The 18,513-nt window shown below is 47.8% G+C and overlaps 1 protein-coding gene across 1 annotated transcript in view; it reads right to left on the bottom strand.

Annotated features, from left to right (window-relative positions):
- Positions 1-18,513, bottom strand: part of CPE (carboxypeptidase E) — a 357,745-nt gene that overhangs the window by 105,235 nt on the left and 233,997 nt on the right. Inside the window, exon 4 of the mRNA XM_085641790.1 lies at positions 5,159-5,276. Within this exon, the coding sequence (XP_085497916.1) occupies positions 5,159-5,276 (118 nt within the window). The remainder of the gene's footprint in view (positions 1-5,158; positions 5,277-18,513) is intronic.

Below are 18,513 nucleotides of genomic sequence, written 5' to 3'. Positions count from 1 at the left end.
TGTTTGTTATTTGTTTTTTTTAAAATATCGTCTGAATGGTTAGTTACTGGTAATGAAGTTCACGCTTGATGTTTCCAGACTATGTCACTCCGCAGCCTATTTGGGAAAAAAGCCTTCTTATATTTTTATTTGCAGAGTTCTCCACCCCAACTGCGGGGTCTCCACAGTCGTAAAGTTACTATTAAATCATAGTTTGTGAATACCAGAAAAGAGTCCCCTTATATAAAAGTGAAAGTTTTGGGAAATGAAGTTCTGAACACAAATGAATGATTGTGGAAAAAACGATTAAAACCATTAAGAATTCTTGAAAGGAACTACTTGAGAAGCGTGCTTATTTGAGAAAAGACAAGCTGAGTTTTTAGCTCTTTCGACCTTTGCCCAAGGAGACACCTCATGGATGTGGGGATGCTACCATATTGGCAGTTTAATAACGCTCTTTAGCAGGGAGCGATACCCAGGAGCACGGAACAACTGATAAACCTTATACTACAATACTGTAGTGCACGATCTATTAAAATAGAGCTCACCTATTACATCACACCATGCAAGGCAGGTGGACACCTCAACAGAAGTTATTCCACATCAATTACCTGGAATTACTGGCCATATTCCTAGCCTTAAAAGCATTTCAAAAACAAATATCAGGCAAGACTGTCCTAGTCCACACGGACAAAATGACAGCCATGTACTACATCTAAAAACAAGGCGGAACACACTCTCTGCAGCTCTCCCAGCTAGCACAAAACATATGGAGGTGGGCTATACCTCAGAACATATTTCTCCTAGCCCAACATGTCCCAGGAGTCCAAAACACCATATCCGATCTGTTAAGTCGTCAAACACAACAGATCCATGAATGGGAACTCCATCCGCAAGTTCTTCAACCATACTGTGGGGGCAACCACAGCTAGACCTCTTCGCCACCCACGAAAATGTCAAATGCCCAAGCTTCGCCGCCAGATACCCACACCCATTGTCCAAAGGCAATGCGATATGGATGAACTGGTCAGGCAGATTTGCGTACACCTTTCCGCCTCACCCACTCATACCACTAGTGGTGCGCAAACTACGGCAACACTCACTGACCCTCATTCTAGTTGCTCCAACTTGGGCCAGACAACCGTTTTACACCACATTGCTGGAACTGTCAGTAGTTCCGCACCAAAGATTACACCTCTCACCACGCCTCTTAACCCAGAACCGTGGAGAGATCAGACACCCGCACCCAGCTCAGCTCAACCTTGCGATCTGGCTACTGAAATCTTAGAATTCGGTTACCTTAACCTTCCCCCTGACTGTATGAACGTCATTAAGGAGGCTAGATGCCTTACCACTAGAGCCTGCTATGCAGCCAAGTGGAAACGATTTGTGATATATTGTGATAACAATAGCATCAATCCCCTAGATGTGTCTATCCAACACATCATTATCTACCTACTACACCTACAAAGGTGCAACTTAGCCTATACGTCTAGTCGGCTACACCTTGCTGCCATAGCAGCATATCTACAAAATAGACAACATTTATCACTATTCAGAGTACCTGCCATCAAAGCCTTTATGGAAGGACTCAAAAAGGATAATTCCTCCCAGAGTTCCACCCTCACCTGTGTGGAATTTAAATATCATTCACACACGACTAATGGGACCTCCTTTTGAACCTCTACATAAATGTGAGCTACAATTCTTAACATGGAAGGTTGCTTTCCTAGTGGCCATAACTTCTCTAAGAAGAGTTACTGAGCTACAAGCCCTAACTATTCAGGAACCATTCTTACAAATCCATCACAATAATGTGTTTCTCCGCACTAATCCTAAATTCCTCCCTAAGGTCATTTCCCCCTTCCACCCTAATCAATCTGTGGAGTTGCCCGTATTCTTCTCGCAGCCACACACAGTCGCAGAAAGAGCTCTTCATACTTTAGATGTGAATAGAGCATTGCTCTATTACATTGAAAGAACACAACCTTTTCGAAAAACCAAACAACTTTTCATTTCTTTCTCACCACCACACAAAGGCAATCCCATATCCAAGTCTGGGATAGCCAGATGGATTGTTAAATGCATACAAATTTGCTACCACAAAGCAAAACGCACTTTAACTGTTCCTCCTAGAGCCCACTAGACAAGAAAAATAGGGGCTTCCATGGCATTCTTAGGGAACATTCCACTAGATGACATCTGCAAAGCAGCTACATGGTCTACACCGCATACGTTCACAAAACACTATTGTGTAGATGTGCAATCAAAACAACAAGCCAGTGTGGGCCAAGCTGTACTCAAAACCCTATTTCAGACTACTGCAACAGATACTGGTGGCCGCCGCTAAGGAATGGGACTGCTATACAATCTATGCATTGTGTGTAATCTGCAGCTCCTATGCCTCGAACGGAATATGCTACTTACCAGTATGCATCTGCTCTTGGCATGTAGAGCTGCAGATCTACCCACGCCCACCCGCCTCCCCGGCTTCCTTTATCTGTTCCAGTATTATCTTATTTAGATACAGCATACAAGGGCATCTTCCTGTTTCTTACAAAGCTCCATCATTTCCCTGCTGGCGAAAAACAATCTGAGGATGGAGCCGATGCCCATGCGCACTATGATCTTAAGGAGGAGTCACCTACCTCGTGACTTCCAAAGACTTTCCAGGATAAAAACAAGTGCAAACATCCGGACCCAACACCAGACGGCGATCTATGCATAGTGTGTAGATCTGCAGCTCTACATGCCAAGAACAGAAGCATACTGGTAAGTAGAATATTCCTTCTGCTCACCTGTTCAGACACAGTTCCTAATCTTTAATAGACTGACATCCTATTTAGTTGTCAATGTATATGTCTGTGCTTCAGCATGGTCTTCATGAGGCCTCTCTGCTCCCCTTTGGGGTGTGCTGCAGGATTTGTAGAGTTTTGCTTTTATGTGCATTGATATGCAAAATGTTTAAGGTGGATGGAGATTAGGGGGAGGGAGGAACTTTACAGCAGTGCAATCAATAGCATGGAGACATTTAGTAGAGAATAGATGTAATATCCGAGAACATCATATAGAAACGGGGCTGAGCAACAGAGGGGCCCATCAGCTCGAAACAACTTCCTCATACACCCGTTGCTGCACAGATGGACAGCCACTCTCAGGAAGATATTTGGCAGCAAAATACCATTCGCCAGCACTCATTCGGTGCAACTGCTTCTTCTTGTCAACAAAGTCAAGACATGTCACATCAGGGAGCTATTAGAGAAGGTTGGTTGGCTGGGAGCAGAGATCTCTCTTCATGGAAACATGAAACTCTTGCTGCAAGGACAGATGTTTCTTTCCATCATGATAGAGGACTAGTCATGGAGGAGGGCTAGTCCTGCTCCCCGTCAGGGTACTTGCGGGATTCTGGGAGCACCACCAGGCAACAGAAGAAGAAGACAACTTTGTGCATGGTCGGCCACTTCTGCAGTGGGTGCAAGACATGAAATGCTAAATATCCAGAAAAGAACAAATAACACAATCGCTACTTATGACCAACTAACCATCCCTAAGTTTAATAAACTTGTAAAGATACTGAGAGAATGTGTACGGGAATGAAGGCCATTTTAAATCATGAATTGCAGATCGGGCCTGTCGTTAAGATTCATCTGCCTCAAACAGTGCCACTGTCACCTAGCAGTAATGGTTTCCCCCCACAGGAAAGTTCCAGGGTGGTCTTCATCTCAGACAATTAAGTAATATTGTCAACATGATCTAAAAGAAAATCAGATTCTTGCCTTTGTTCAAGTGTATTGTTGTTCATGGGTTTCAAAACCCAGTTAGTCACTGCTCTGACATCAGAGCATTGAAAAAAAAGAAAAAAAATTTCAATGCTTGAACACCAGAAAAGATAAAAACGGGTTCCGAAGCATGGGCTCTGGCAAATGTTTATTCATCATCTCTCCCAAGTCTCAGGAGAATTGAGGGAGACAGCAGAAATATGGTTGATAGTCTGCCATCTCTTCAGCCTCTCCTGAGTGAGAGATGGAAATGTCAACCGCCACCTCCCTTGTTAACCCGGGTAAGTGTGGACCTAGCGGGAGATTCTACACTACGCTGATGAGCGTCTCTAACAGAGCTGCAGTTAGTTCTGTAATTTTGATTTTCAAGTGGTATCATAGACAAATAGACAATTACACTTTTCTTCCGGTTGTATATCTGAAGTACCTTTGAAGCACTCTATGGAAAACAACCCTGTTATTAACAGCCACCCATCCAGTGGCGGCCACCACAAACAAAAAGAGGTGAGTTTGGTAAGTGAGGGGTTGTAGCGCGGGAGGAGGGTAGGGTGTGTGGGGGAGCGCAGGGAGTTTAATAATAACAATATTAGTAAGGAAACAAAAATGTACCTGCAGCTGCCGGATGCCTCCCGCGTTTCACCGCGGTGTTGTTCCTATTCCGAGCAGACACTGGGACTACCTCACAGACTCCCTGTGCAATCCCCGTGCTGCTCTCATATTATGAGAGCAGCACGGGGATTGGCCTAAGCGGGCTAAAAAGACGCTCCACTCAGGATTGGGAGTCTGTGCTCTTTCTCCAGCTCGGATGTTCAATACAGCCAGGTTAGAGAAACCTAAGTGTGCATGTGTCTTTGGCTACCCTGAGAAAGACATCCAAACACACATGTTCACTTAACATAGCACTCCTCCTCCCCCCTCCCATGGCCCGGCCTGGCCCCTCCCTACTGCATGCTGGCTCAGCAAACAACTGAAAATTTAAAACAATTAAAGTATATTGGTTTTTTTTTAGGTGCTGGCTCTGAGCCAGTGGGGCAGCGCCATTGCGGTAGAGCCACCCCTGTACCCATCCATAATTCTGTGTTTCTCCACTAAATCAAAACATAATTTAAATTGTTATTGGGAGCTTTCAATTCAAGTACTAACAAAATCCACACATTCCATTAGCCAAATAAGTCTTACCTTTCACAGGACTTGGTATGCGTGCACTATGTGCTTAGAGATGGCTTGCTTAAAATAAGTACAATTAAAAGAAACTTTGCGCTAACTGCATTGGTTGTGAAATTGTCTTCGAATATCTCGATTTTACTTACTATACACCCTCACGAAAAAGATTACGCTCATTAACTTAACATATGCAGCACCACTCAAATCTCACTTATGACATTTTGATTTGTAGTTACCGCTTCGCGTTTCATCATACGGGTAGTTTGCTACCAGGTCTCCTCCATGAAGGTTGGCTGAGAGGACAAATGGAATGTCCATAATCCAGTAAATGACAGCCTTAGTCTCCGGAGCAAGCTGAAAAAGCAGACACAACAGATGAGTTTAAGTTTATAAAGTTTAGAGTTGATCCTTTCCCTAAATTCCCATTTACTTGTTCCTCAACAATAGTCACACTAAACGACTTTGCAGGAAACAGCGGTATGTAATTTAAGATACCAGTAAATGTTGCTATGTGCTGCTTGCTACCATTTATATGTGCTGAAAAATGCTATCAGTTTTGTCAATCAATCAATTAATCTTTATTTCAGTTTAAAAAACCATAAAAGATATACATTATCAAATTACACATCATAATAAAAGCATTTCATGTAATAACCTTTCTAAAAGGTTCCGCTAGACATTGAGGAGTTACAGCAGATCTCATTATAGGTTACCAAAGACTAGAAATGTCATATCTGGCATCCCGAAAATAAACTTCCCGGTTTAAGAGTCTAATTAAAAGTTAAAAATACTAATAATACAAAATATATTCCAATTGTTTTTGTTAGTACAATTCTGAGCTAATATAATAATAATAATGTTCCACATGTACTAAATAAAGAGCAAATGCAAAAACCAATATAGTTCAGGTACAATATACTAAAGTTTCAAACCTTCCTTTTTTCTTATTAAACTTACATCAAACAGGTACCTACAAACACTGAAAACCACAGTTTGAGATGTATCTGTTCTCAGTATTCTTTCTGCCTCATAGCAGGATCTTATACCCAAAAGCCGACAAATGGGTTTGATCCATTTCCTTCTATATTTTATATAAACTGGGCAGAAGAATAATAAATGTAAATCATTTTCTTTTGCACCTGTATGACATAGTGCACAACACTCAGTACTTTCGTCCCCTTGTTTACGGACCCTTTTCGATGTATTCAAATTTGTCTGTAATACACCGTATCGCAATTTCAAATATAAAGATTTTGCCAACTGTGGCTGCACCTCGTCCAAGAATAGCTCAAAATTCCAAGTTGGTTTCATTGAAAGGAACCGTATTGTTAGTGTACCTGTAGATGAACTATGAGACAAGCTATCTTGGATGTAAGCCCAAAAAGTTAGCTTTAGTATTTTCTTTGAAGCCATGGACAACTGAGCAGGTTCCTCCCAAAAATGCTTCAATCCTAATTCATGAAACCAACCATAAACATGCTTCAGCCATGGCAAACCTATACTATTATTGAGCCTTAAAATTTCCTCTAACCCTTCTTTATAGTGGATGAGCTCAACTGTGGACCACAGTCGCACCCAGAACAATAATGGTTGTAAAATTGCCTGGTAATCTATATGGTGTATATTTAGGTCCATTACAATAGGTATTAGCGAAGTGCGCATTGGAAGGCATAATAATTTCCTAAAAAACTTCTTTTCTCCCACCATGAAAGTATTATTACTTGAGGGCCCACATAGTTCTGCCCCATATAGGGAAGCCGATTGTGCCCTGTACTTATATACTTCAAGGGCAGGGAATATCGCTTTAGACATACTGCTCTCATGTTTCTTTACTATTGGTAGAGAGTTTTGGAGTAGAATAGTCTTACTTTTCTCCAATTGCGGTTTCCAAGTCATTTTGGTATCCAAAGTAATACCTAGATAATAAAAATTATGCACATATTCTAGCTTCTGATTTTTAACAGTTACATTCTTTTTAAAAGACTTATGTGGATTAACTGCCATATGTTTTGTTTTGCTAGAATTGATTTCCAGAACCTTAGTCTCACAGTATACCCCAAAAGTGTATTTTAAACATTGCAAACCTTTAGGAGTTTGGGATAATAAGATGGGATCATCTGCAAATAAAAGCGCAGGTACTGGCACCCCACCCTAGTTTGGGAGAATCATGTTCGCAGCCCAATAGATATTCTGAAATGTCATTTACGTATAATGAAAATAGGGTGGGTGCCAGCACACATACTTGCCTTATGCCCGTTTACCTGAATTGATTCAGCAAGCTTACCCCTCGGACCCCATCTAACCCTTGCAAAATTGTCCTTGTGCAATCTTATTATTTGCAAGAGTATTACCCCCGGTACCCCTTGATTTTTTAGGGATTTTCAGAGGAGATTTCTAGGGATGAGGTCGAAAACAGCCTTTAAGTCAACAAAGGCAATATATAGATGACCCTTCTTAAATACTGTGTATTTCCAACTCATGCATAGGAGTCTAAATACCTGGTCAAATGTGCTAGTTTTGGCTCTAAAGCCAGCCTGATAGTTAGATAAAATACTATTCTCCTCAATCGAGTCATTTAATTTTTGTAATTTGCCGTGCATATATTTTCTCTAAAACATCTATCAAACTAATCGGTCGATAATGGGAAGGGTCTTGGCGATTACCTTTTTTAAAAATAGTTGTAATTTCAGCCCCTTTCCATGATTCAGGTATAGCTGCACCTGCGGCGACTGAGTTACATAGAAGATTAATATAAGGGCCCCAAACCTCTTTATCATGTTTCAATAGATCTCCAGGTATCTTATCTGGTCCTGGTGCCTTCCCCGGTTTTACTGCATCTACTGCTGCCAATGTTTCTTCCAGACTAAAGTGTAAGGGGGTTATGATTGGGATTGTTACATAATCTTGTAGACTGAACTCTGTATCACTCATAGATATAAAATAAAGGCGGGAAAATGGCTTACCCAAGTTTTAGCATCTACGAAAAGGTCCTTACTACATCTTCCTGTTTTGTTACCTTTAGATATAAAGCGCCAAAAGCCCATGTGATCTTTGGCTTTGGCTGCACTAATTAGTTCAGTCCAAATATTATCATCCCAAATTTTCTTTGTTTGAATTAATATTCTCTTGTACTTATTCCTTTTCTCCCTTAAGGCCACTACATTTTTTATTTTTTTGGCCAAAATCAGTTATTTTTGCCTCGCGGCACTCTCTATTATACCAGGGATTATCTAGATTACTTACATCTGTTGTCCCCTTTTTGCATTCTTTGGGAATCCTGCTTAATGTAGGTGTCAGAGCTTCTACCAATACATGATGTATATTCGTGATTGGGATCTCTGAAGCAAGCAAGTCTACATACAGGGAAATGGTCTCTGCAAAAATATCGTAAATCTGCTTCATGGCCACGTCCCCCCTACAGAAGGCCATTTTAAGGCTCTACGATTATTGCTTAGTAATGGTTCAGTAACACTGCAGTTGATGTCTCCCTTCCTCAAAGTAGCTGGCTGAAAAAAGTGAGCCGTAAGTGTCAAACATAGGGGATAATGATCACTATCAGATCTATCATCAACTACCAAGTCATGTAGGGATGGCCATAGGCCAACGGATACTAATATGTATTCGATGCAACTCTTAGAATTGCTCCTACTAAACGTGGCAGCATTCGGGCTGTCAGAAGGCAATCGACCATTGCAAGCTCGCAGTCCATGTCCCGAGACCAGTCTTATTAACTGCGCAATGGCAGATGTACATGGCACTACCGGACTACTTTCCAACATGGGAATTTTATTAGCCATGTCTTCTTTTTTCGAAGATATTTTCAAATCCCGCAACAGGCTCGAATTTATGGTTAAAATCGCCCCCCACAATTAACATTGCCCTTGGCTTGATTGAGCATAAAAATTGGTCCAGCTGTTCTATAACCAGGGATTCTTTACTCGCTAAACTAGGTCTGCTATAGATATTTACTATATACAATTCGTTTTTATCCGGTGTTAGGATCTTTATTCCCATTATGTCCTATGATGGAAACTCCACCTGATTTATATCAATACCTAGGGTCACTTTTACCCAGATAACAAGACCTCCCGAAGGCCTCCCTCTAGCCGAAGGAGTAGCATCAACACTATATGTTTTTAATCATACTTTGTGGAGCGTTTCCAAAGCCCATGTTTCTTATAATAAAATTATTTCACTTTATCCGATATACTCCTGCCACTCAGCATCCCCTTGATTTCTTTTCAGCCACGCAATATTCCAAGATGTCAATCTTATCTCTGTTTGACATTCCTCCCTACTTTGCTTATTAAATACTCCTTCCATTTTATTTCTTACTCCTGGAACTTCCTGACATTCATCATTAGAATTAAAATTATAGTTATAATTGAAAATGTCCCTTCCATTATTCTGCTGTGAATAAGTAGCCTGATCTGTTGCCTCATTTTCACCAGATACTGTTTCTCTCTAACTCTACGCGGTTTGCCCTGCACTATCTTTTGCATTGTTCTGTGAATTACTATGTGAGTGAATACTAATAAAGAAGCACGAACCTCATATTTAGATAGTACTGTTATACCCACCTTCTCAAATCTGACAACTTTTGCAAAGGTGTTCCAGAAGGGTCATACTATTTGGGTTTTGCGCTCTACCGTCTGCAGAGTTTAAATCCCATAAAAAAAACTAAAACAAATGCATAAACAAAATGTAAGCCAAAATTCCTATATGTTGCATAGTAGGCCTGACCAAACTGTTAATTTCGCCGGAAAAGTCAAAGTAATTTAGATAATTTCACGTTACTCCTTTGACACGAAATTACTGAAAAAGATGTGATTACACCAATTTACATTATTATGAGTAATTTAGTATCGAACGTAGCGAGTGTGAGTGGCTTCTGCTGTTTGTGTTTATCTGCATTAAGTGCTATTTTCTTAGAGACAAATGCATCGTCTTCTCCGTTTTGGACACAATGGTGTATTTTTTCTAAGAAAAATATGGTAAATGATGGTTACTATCCCCTCATAAATTCCGATAATCTTGCGGAATTTTGCTGTAATTTTGCATAATTACGCTACATTTTGCACAAGTTACACCCATCCCTAGTTGTAAGTGAATTTTAATCAGTGTCTTCCACAGTGTTTCTCAGCTCTACTGTAAAATGACTGGATCCTTTTGAGTGTCCCATTTAGATGGAATAATAAAAACTGGCTGTAAGGTATGTTGAAGCAGACCGTCTTAGTTGAGAGGTCACCCTGCTGTTGACGGAACATGCACAGGGCCACCGGAATTATGCGATTGTGTGCCTTTGACGATTTTCACTTAGTTATTTATACATTAGCCACATTTGCCACATAATCCAACATCTGCTTCATAATCTGTAGATTTAAACAAAAAATGTTTTTGTTTCTAGCTCAAACGGTTAAAAAGTTACAAAAAATGTAGTAACATGTTGCTGTGAAGTGGAAGGCCATTTAAAAAATTTCACTGGTTGCTTATTGCTATTTGTAGGTGCTAAAATGAGGTGCACCCAATGCCCAGACAGTGTAAACAAGTGTAAAAATGACAAAATAACAAAGTAATACTATCACAAAATGTGCTGTTTTACACCACATAATTTCCCTTTTCTTGCTGAATAATTTACTCGACCCTGCTGCATAATTTGGCTCTTCCCTGCTGCATAAGTCCAGTGGCCCATTTCCCATGCAGTTTTGATCAGCAGGCTGCAGGCAATCGGTGTCAGGGATAATGCTCTCCTGTGGCTCACAGACTTTTTGAAAAGCCGCACACAAACGGTCATGCTGGGCTCTTTTAAATCACGCACTATTTCTATCAACAAGGGGTTGCCTCCAGGTTCACCTTTAAGCCAACTTTGTTTAACATCTATATTGCTAAATTCTGTGCCTTTAATGTAGTCTCTTATGTGGGGTACAACAAACTGATCATTTCGCTGGGGGGGGTCATTGACAAGGCAATACATCTATTCCAAGACTGTCTGAGGAAACATGCGGCCTGGATGACTACCAACTATCTCCAGTTGAACAGTGAAAAAACTGAAATCTTACTGTTCGGAAAAGCTCAGTTCCTTTGCACTCCTGAATGGTGGCCTGAGAAGCTGGGGGCTGTTCCTGTGTCTTGTCACACTGTAAAAAGTCTGGGCATAAAACTGGACCAGGACCTTTCCATGAAGAATTACATTGTTGCAACTTGTGGCTCCTGTTTTGTGATGATGAGACTTCTGAGGAAGGTTTTCCCTTGGCTACCTTCTTCTTCCAGAAAAATGCTGGTCCACGCCTTGGTTATAAGCCACCTGGATTACAGCAATGTGCTGTTTATGGCAGTTAATGACACCCTACTGTCTAAACCCCATGTGGTGCAAAATACGACTGCCCACCTGGTTTGTAACCTCCCACCAGGCTCTACCTTCGCTCCCCTTCTGTGAGATCTTCACTGGCTTCCTATCCAAAAGCGTATCTTGTTTAGGATCTGTTGTCTCACCACAAGTCATTGATGTGCAATGCCTCCCGCTATAAAAAGGGTACAATGCACCACTATCAGCCTTCTCGATTTTTAAGATCTAGCGATAAGGAGCTCCTCACTGTTCCCTGTGTTCGCACTGTTAGATACGGGGGTAGAGCATTCTCCTAAACGGCCCCTACTGCCTGGAACCAACTACCTCTCCATCTTCTATGCTGTGCTGATTTCACAAAGTACAGGAAAATGTTGAAAACATGGCTGTTCTAGTCTCTGGTTCTGTGCTGGCTGAGCGGCGAGATATACCTCTGGGTATGATTTATTGTAGTTTATCAAGTTTTATTAACATAACATAACATGCACATGAGTGTGACGGAAAAGTATCTAATTTAAAGTAACTGTTATATTAAGTGTCTTACTACATACCATCAGCTGCAAGAAACCTGGGCCACAGTTGTCTCATCATGCTCTGCTATCTTCAGCCCCCCCCCCTTATGGGAATAATGGGAATACAATATTTTTTGTAGGTCCTTTTCAGGTCGAGCCTAGAAGCAGCACAAAAGTGCTGCTCTGCGAGGCATGCTGGTTTTTTTCTGTGGGCTATGAACTCGCCCACCACTTTTTTATTGGTTGCTAGGTCTGCCTTTACAAATCGCCTTCTGGTTGTTTTGTTCCCACACTGGCAACCGCCCCCGCTACGTGGATCCTTTCACAATGGGCCATATGTTTTGTTTCAGTGCACTACTTTTTCTTTCCACCCTCTCCTTGCCGATCGCTGGTGCACGGCACTGCTTCCAGTTTACTTAATTTCCCTGTGCCTTCCCACAACAACACCTCCCGCCCCTCGCAACTTGTTATTTTTCTGCATTGTCATTGTTCTGTGGGGGGGCGTGGCTTGGATGCCGAGGGGAATGGCGGCGTGAGCTCGGAGCTCCGCACCCGATCCCCACAAAGATCCGTCTAAACCGTACGAAATCTGCCGCGAGCCGCGCCACTGCAACGGCGCTGGCTGCGGGACGGATAGCGGCACCGCAGAAGCCGGGAACCAGTGCGGCTTGGGGAGGATTGAGCTACCACGGAGCGCCGCGAGCCTGGTGCGCGGCGAGATTTCGGAGACCCTAAAATGGCGGCCGGGGCCGGGCACTGCAGCGGCTGACCACCGCCGGCCCAGTGAAGTCTGCGAGGGCACGGCCAGCGCGGAGGAGCGTCCTGCTGAGGTCACCCCGACGGCGAGTGAAGCGATGCACTACGATCCGGAGTGCGGCGAGAAGGGACGGCGAGGCTGACGGACCGGTGGCTGGAGACCGGGCACTGCACTGGCGCCGGCCCTGCGATCCGGCGGCTGCCAGCGCCTCCGCGAGCGGAGAAGGAGCAACGGCCTGGGAGTGCGGTGATTTGCGGACCCGAAGGCGGGACCCAGATGGGACTGGCTGCCGCTGCCTCTGGCACGCTGGGGTTGCGGACCGGGCCCCGCGGGCTTGGTGAGACGGCGAGGTGCCTGACGAGCACTGCAGAGCCCGCTGAGACGCCACGGAGGCGCATGATCTGGACCCCCGGAGCGGTGAGGACATTCATCCTAGGACGCCTGAGAGGGGGTGATCAGACCGGGGGGCGACGGTCGGATGTGCGCCGGACCACGCTTCCTGAGAGCGGCAGGCCTCCCGGGGGGAACTCGAGTGCCGGATGGTGAGCGGGTATCGCCTGTTGAAGAGTGAGTGACCAAGCTGCGGAGTGTCCGGGGAGCTGTAGCGGCGGGGGCTGGAGCCCGGGGCGCACCGGGAGGAGGCGCGCTTGGAGCACACGCCGACCGGGGGCTTGGAAGAGACTGAGGAGCCATACGAAGCTTGGTGGTGCCCGGACGTCGGCTGCGGACAGGATCGGGCCGCTGGGGGCTCTTGCTGAAGGGCGCAGAGAGGAGGTGAGAGAGCAGGAGTCGTTAGGGGATTGCCCGTGGGCCCACCTGACCGCGACACCCACGGCCCCTGGCCCGGGGGGTACGACACCGGGGCGCCCCGCAGGCGGAGGAGAGGACGGTGGTGCTCCCGCCCGGGGGGTGAATTGGCCACGACCGACAAGAGCGGCAACGAGATGGGCAAACCCCGGATCAAAGGTGGGGACGGAGCGCCCGGGGCGGAGGCGCAGGACGGAGCGGCCCAGAGCCCCGCGGAGTTGCAGCAGCTCCGGGATTGTATCCTGGAGGCCATAGCGGCCACGAAGGACGCATCACAGCAGGACATTGCGCAAGTGGTGTCGAGCTTGGGGATTCTGAGGGCAGACCATGGCAAGCTGAAAGACCGAGTTAAAACGGTGGAGGATCAGCTACAGGACGTACTGCCAGCGCATAAATCTCAGGAGGGGCGCCTGGCGGAGGCGTTGGGGCGCATACAGGTCCTGGAGCGGCGAGCGGAGGATGCTGAAAACCGCAGTCGGCGCAACAACGTCCGCTTGGTGGGTCTGCCGGAACACAAAGAAGGTGGCGATATGGTGGGTTTCCTGGACGCTTGGCTGCGATCCGAGGTGGCTCCGGAGGGCCTGTCGCCCTTCTTTACATTGGAACGGGCGCACCGAGTGCCGGCGAGGCCCCCCAAACCAGGCCAGCCTCCACGCCCAGTGGTGATAAAACTATTGCACTACAAGGACAGGGACTGGCTGCTACAGAGGGCCAGAGAAGCGGGGCCATTCCAAGTGGACAACAGTAGTGTCACACTATACCCGAATTACACATTTGAAACTCAAAAGCTGCGTGCCTCCTTCTTGTCACTTAAGCGCGAACTGAGAACAGAGGGCTTGCAGTACTCGCTCCTTTTCCCGGCCAAGCTGCGTGTTATCGTGGATGACAGGACGCTCTTCTTCCCAACTGCGACGGAAGCCTGGACGTGGTGGGACACGAACAAGACCAGAACGGGCGAGGCTGGAGCTCGAACTTTGGAGGTGCGGAGGTCACAGCCGATGCGGCAGTCGCGAAGGCTCCGGCAGAGGAGGCAGAGAGCTGGAAAACCCACGGATTCGCAAACGGAGGAGGAGAGGAGAGTGGCGCTGAAAGCGGTGGTGGACTTGTCCGGGAGGGTGGCGACTCAGTCATCCCGCGGGACGGGCTCGGACAGCCGCGGCACGAGCTCGGAGTCTGGCCGCTCCGTCTTGACGGGAGGCCGCGGCCCCGTGGTGACCCCGCAGACATCGGGGGAAATTGTCGAAGGCTGATGAGACGGCACTGCCGGGGGGGCCGGCGCTTGGGAGCTGTGGAGTCTGCTCCTATCGAGGTGGACGCATTCGGAAGAGATGCTCAGATTTTCGTGAGTGACTATAGGGGATGGGGGGGGCGGAGGGACGGGATTGTGGTAGCCTCCTCAGGTACCGAGCTCCTCCCTAGAGGCCCATAAGGCTGCTGCAGTGCAGACTGCAGTTTAGGTGGTTGATTGAGCGAGTTTGCTCTACTCTAGTTTGGATGGGGGCTGCTTCTCCGAAGTTGGGTCCTGTTCTGGGGGGGGGGCCGAGAGTAGTTGGGGGGGCTCGTGGCGAAGGGGATGTAGGGGGGGCAAGAGTTTTTTCTGGGGAGGGGTGGGACAGTGCCCTTGAACGCGGCTGGACATGGAAGGGTAGCACGCAGTGGCCTCTGACATGGGACTATGGCTAACGTGGGGATGGTGAAATGTGTGACCTGGAATGTGAGGGGACTCCACACTATGGCAAGGAGGCACAAGATACACGCGTACCTGGTGCGCAGGGGTGTGCAGATTGCGCTCCTGCAGGAAACGCATTTAACGAAGCAGGAGGGCATCGCACTGCAGCGCAGATGGAGGGGGCAGGTGTTTAGTACGGCTTACTCCGCATTTGCGAGGGGAGCTTTGATTTGGATCCGAGCGGGCACCCCCTTTCAGGTACTGGGGCACACCATAGACCCGGAGGGCAGATACGTCGCAGTTGAGGGCAAACTTAGGGGCAGGGACATAGTGCTCTGTAGTTTGTATGCACCCAATCTGGATCAGGGGCCCTACCTTACGAAATTGTCCGGGGAGTTAGCCAGCTACCTGACGGGCCCTATTGTGCTGGGTGGGGACTTCAACTCAATCGCAGACACTGCACTGGATAGGTCACACCCGCCCCTGGGGACGTCCCCGGTCCACAGGCTAGCGAAGCGCAGGCTCGAGTGGCAGGGGAGGTGGGGACTGACAGATGCTTGGAGGGCACAACACCCAACGACGAGGGATTACTCCTATTATTCACCGCTCCACGACTTGCATGTCAGACTGGATGCTTTCTTGTGCTCCCCGGCCGTGCTTCAAACTGTGGCGGATACGGAGTACTTAACCCGCACGATCTCTGATCACAACCCCTTATTGATGACCTTAGCGTGGATGGTTGAAACCCCACGGGTCCCATTGTGGCGGTTGAGGCCGGATACATTAGATGACCTACCGTTCCGGGCAGCCTTGCGGGAGGGGATCACGCACTATTTTACTGAGAACGGGGGATCCGCGACGACCACAGCGCTGGAGTGGGACGCATTCAAGGTGGTGGTTAGAGGCCATTGTATCGGGAAATACACTGGCGTGCGCAAAACTCTGCTGGGTGATTTGGATAAAGCAGACGGGAAATTGCGGGAAGCTGAAACAGCGCGGCCGGGTCGTCCTGAGCTCCAGGAGACAGTGTGCGAGGCTAGAGAGGCGGTGGCGGTCGAAGTGGAGAGGCTCCGGAGCTACGACCACAAGGCCTACTTGGTGAGGGCGCACGCTGAGGGAGATAAGGCAGGCACGTTACTGGCTTGGCTTGCCAATCCCACTAAACGCAGCCAACCGATCTTGGCCATAGAGAGGAGGGGAGGTGGCATGGTCTCCACTCAGGGGGACATATTAGACAGTTTCTGCTCGTACTACGGGACACTCTACGAGAGCGCGCTAGAGGGGCCGGGCGAGGACGCGGAGGCCTTTTTTGGAGGGGCTGCAGCTGCCACAACTTGACCGGGAGGAGGCGGAGGTATTGGGCAGAGATATAGATCTAGTGGAAATCAAAGGGGCGGTGGCGCGAATGGCGCGGAACAAGACCCCGGGCCTGGACGGATTGCCCATTGAATTTTATAGCCGGTACCTGGACCTGCTGGCCCCGCGGCTTCAGGAGGTATATAAGGAGGCCAAGCTTAGAGGGAGATTGCCACGGTCCATGCGCGAGGCGCTGATGATCCCACTCTTGAAGCCGGGCCGAGAGAGCACTGACCTAGCGGCCTAAAGGCCGTTGTCAATGCTGACGACGGACTATAAAATCCTGAGCACCATATTAGCGACCAGGTTGCTGCAGCATATGCCGAGGCTGATTCATGGCGACCAGTCGGGGTTCATCCCTGCACGAAACACTACCGCCAATATCCGCCGTCTGATCCGCTTGCTGGGGGACCCAATGGAGGGAGCCCGCGCACCGCACGTTCTGTCGATCGATATAGAGAAGGCCTTTGATAGCCTGGAGTGGGACTATCTGTACAGAGTCATGCGTGGCTTTGGTCTTGGGGAAGGATACATAGGTTGGACGAAGATCCTATATGCCTCGGCGGTGGCGAGGGTACGGGTCGGTTCTCTCGTTTCTGACCAGTACCGGGTGGGACGTGGCACTAGACAGGGGTGCTCGCTTTCCCCGTTGCTATTCGCGCTGGCAATAGAGCCCCTCGCGTTAGAGGCCAGGACAGGCCGGTGCTACCGGGGGCTGGTCTACAGAGGGACCCCGCAGTTCATTTCACTCTATGCTGATGATTTGCTTGTGTTCCTGGAAGACGCAGCGGACGCACTGACTGGTGCGGAGACGCTTCTGGCGAAATTCGGCAGGTTATCGGGACTGCGGGTCAACTGGTCCAAGACTTGTTTGTTCCCGCTGCGCCAGGGCGAACCGAGGCCGGACGTCCGACCTGAGCTCAAGTGGGAGCCTCACTGCCTCAAATATTTAGGGGTCCACATATACCACTCCGCTCCAGATATGCTGGAGGGTAATGTGGGTCGCTGTATACGGGCGCTGAAGGGCAGCATGGCCTTTTGGGCCACTCTCCCACTCTCAGTGACGGGACGCATCTCATTATTGAAAATGATTGCCTTGCCGCGCCTTTTATACTATTTCCGCACGCTCCCAGTGTGGATACCGAGCCCGGTCTTTCGGCAGCTGCGATCCGTATTAGTATCATTCCTCTGGGGTTCGGGAAGACGCAGGATAGCGTTGACAACCCTGTCCAGGCCCAAGGACGAGGGGGGCCTGGCGGTCCCGGATTTCGAATTCTATTCCCACCGCGGCTTCTGCGGGTCCCTCCCAGCGCGTCTCCCGTTCTCGGGGAACTTCGTCGCCATCTTGGGTGTAGGTAGGGGTCGCAGTCAGGACACCAGCACAAGTTGCGCTCTAGCAGTCAGGTTGACTCGCTAGAGCCCTATTTAGGCCGGACATGCAGGCGCGCAGCGTGTGCGCGCGGCGTGTGTGCCGCAGTGACGCCGGAGTCACGCCAGAGTCCAGCCCGTCTGCGCCCGTCCGCGCTGAGGACGGGCTGGAACGCTGGGTGGCTGGATATGCTGATGGTGAACATACAGGGCGTAGGTATTCATGGCAAGATTTAATGGCTTTGAAGCCGCCTAAGTTGCCCTGTCATTATAGGAATGACCCGGAATCGTTGCAGACCTCTTCGGGTTGTCACTGCTTCCGGTCTTCCACTAGGCCGCTGGCTCCTGTTGATGCTGCCTCACTGCTAGGCCTGAGCAATAATCCAAAAACTAGGAGGGATAGGGGGTTTCTTATAAATGCGAGATCTCTGATTAAGAATAATCTCGCCTTTAAAGATTTTGTTCTGGCTAGAAAACCCGCCTGGGTTTTCATTACGGAAACCTGGGCCAAGGACTCCTCTGGACCTGATCTGGTAGAGGCGGTACCTGAAGGCTACACGCTGGTTAGGATGGACAGAGTGGGGCGTAGGGGGGGAGGGCTGGGCATCCTTCATAGAGACTGTTTCTCCTGTCATGTCACCCCACTGTCTGAACTGAAAGACTCCTTTCAGGCACTTCAGTTTTCCATCAATGGATCTTATGCTGTACCTTTTACAGGTCTCCTCATTTATAGACCACCGGGGACCAGAACAGATTTTGGCAATCATATGCTTAACATC

Source organism: Triturus cristatus, chromosome 2_2 (assembly GCF_964204655.1).
Source record: "Triturus cristatus chromosome 2_2, aTriCri1.1, whole genome shotgun sequence".
Taxonomy (NCBI): Eukaryota; Metazoa; Chordata; class Amphibia; order Caudata; family Salamandridae; genus Triturus; species Triturus cristatus.
Note: the sequence above shows the minus strand (reverse complement) of the source record. Positions and strands in the feature narration are given on the sequence as shown.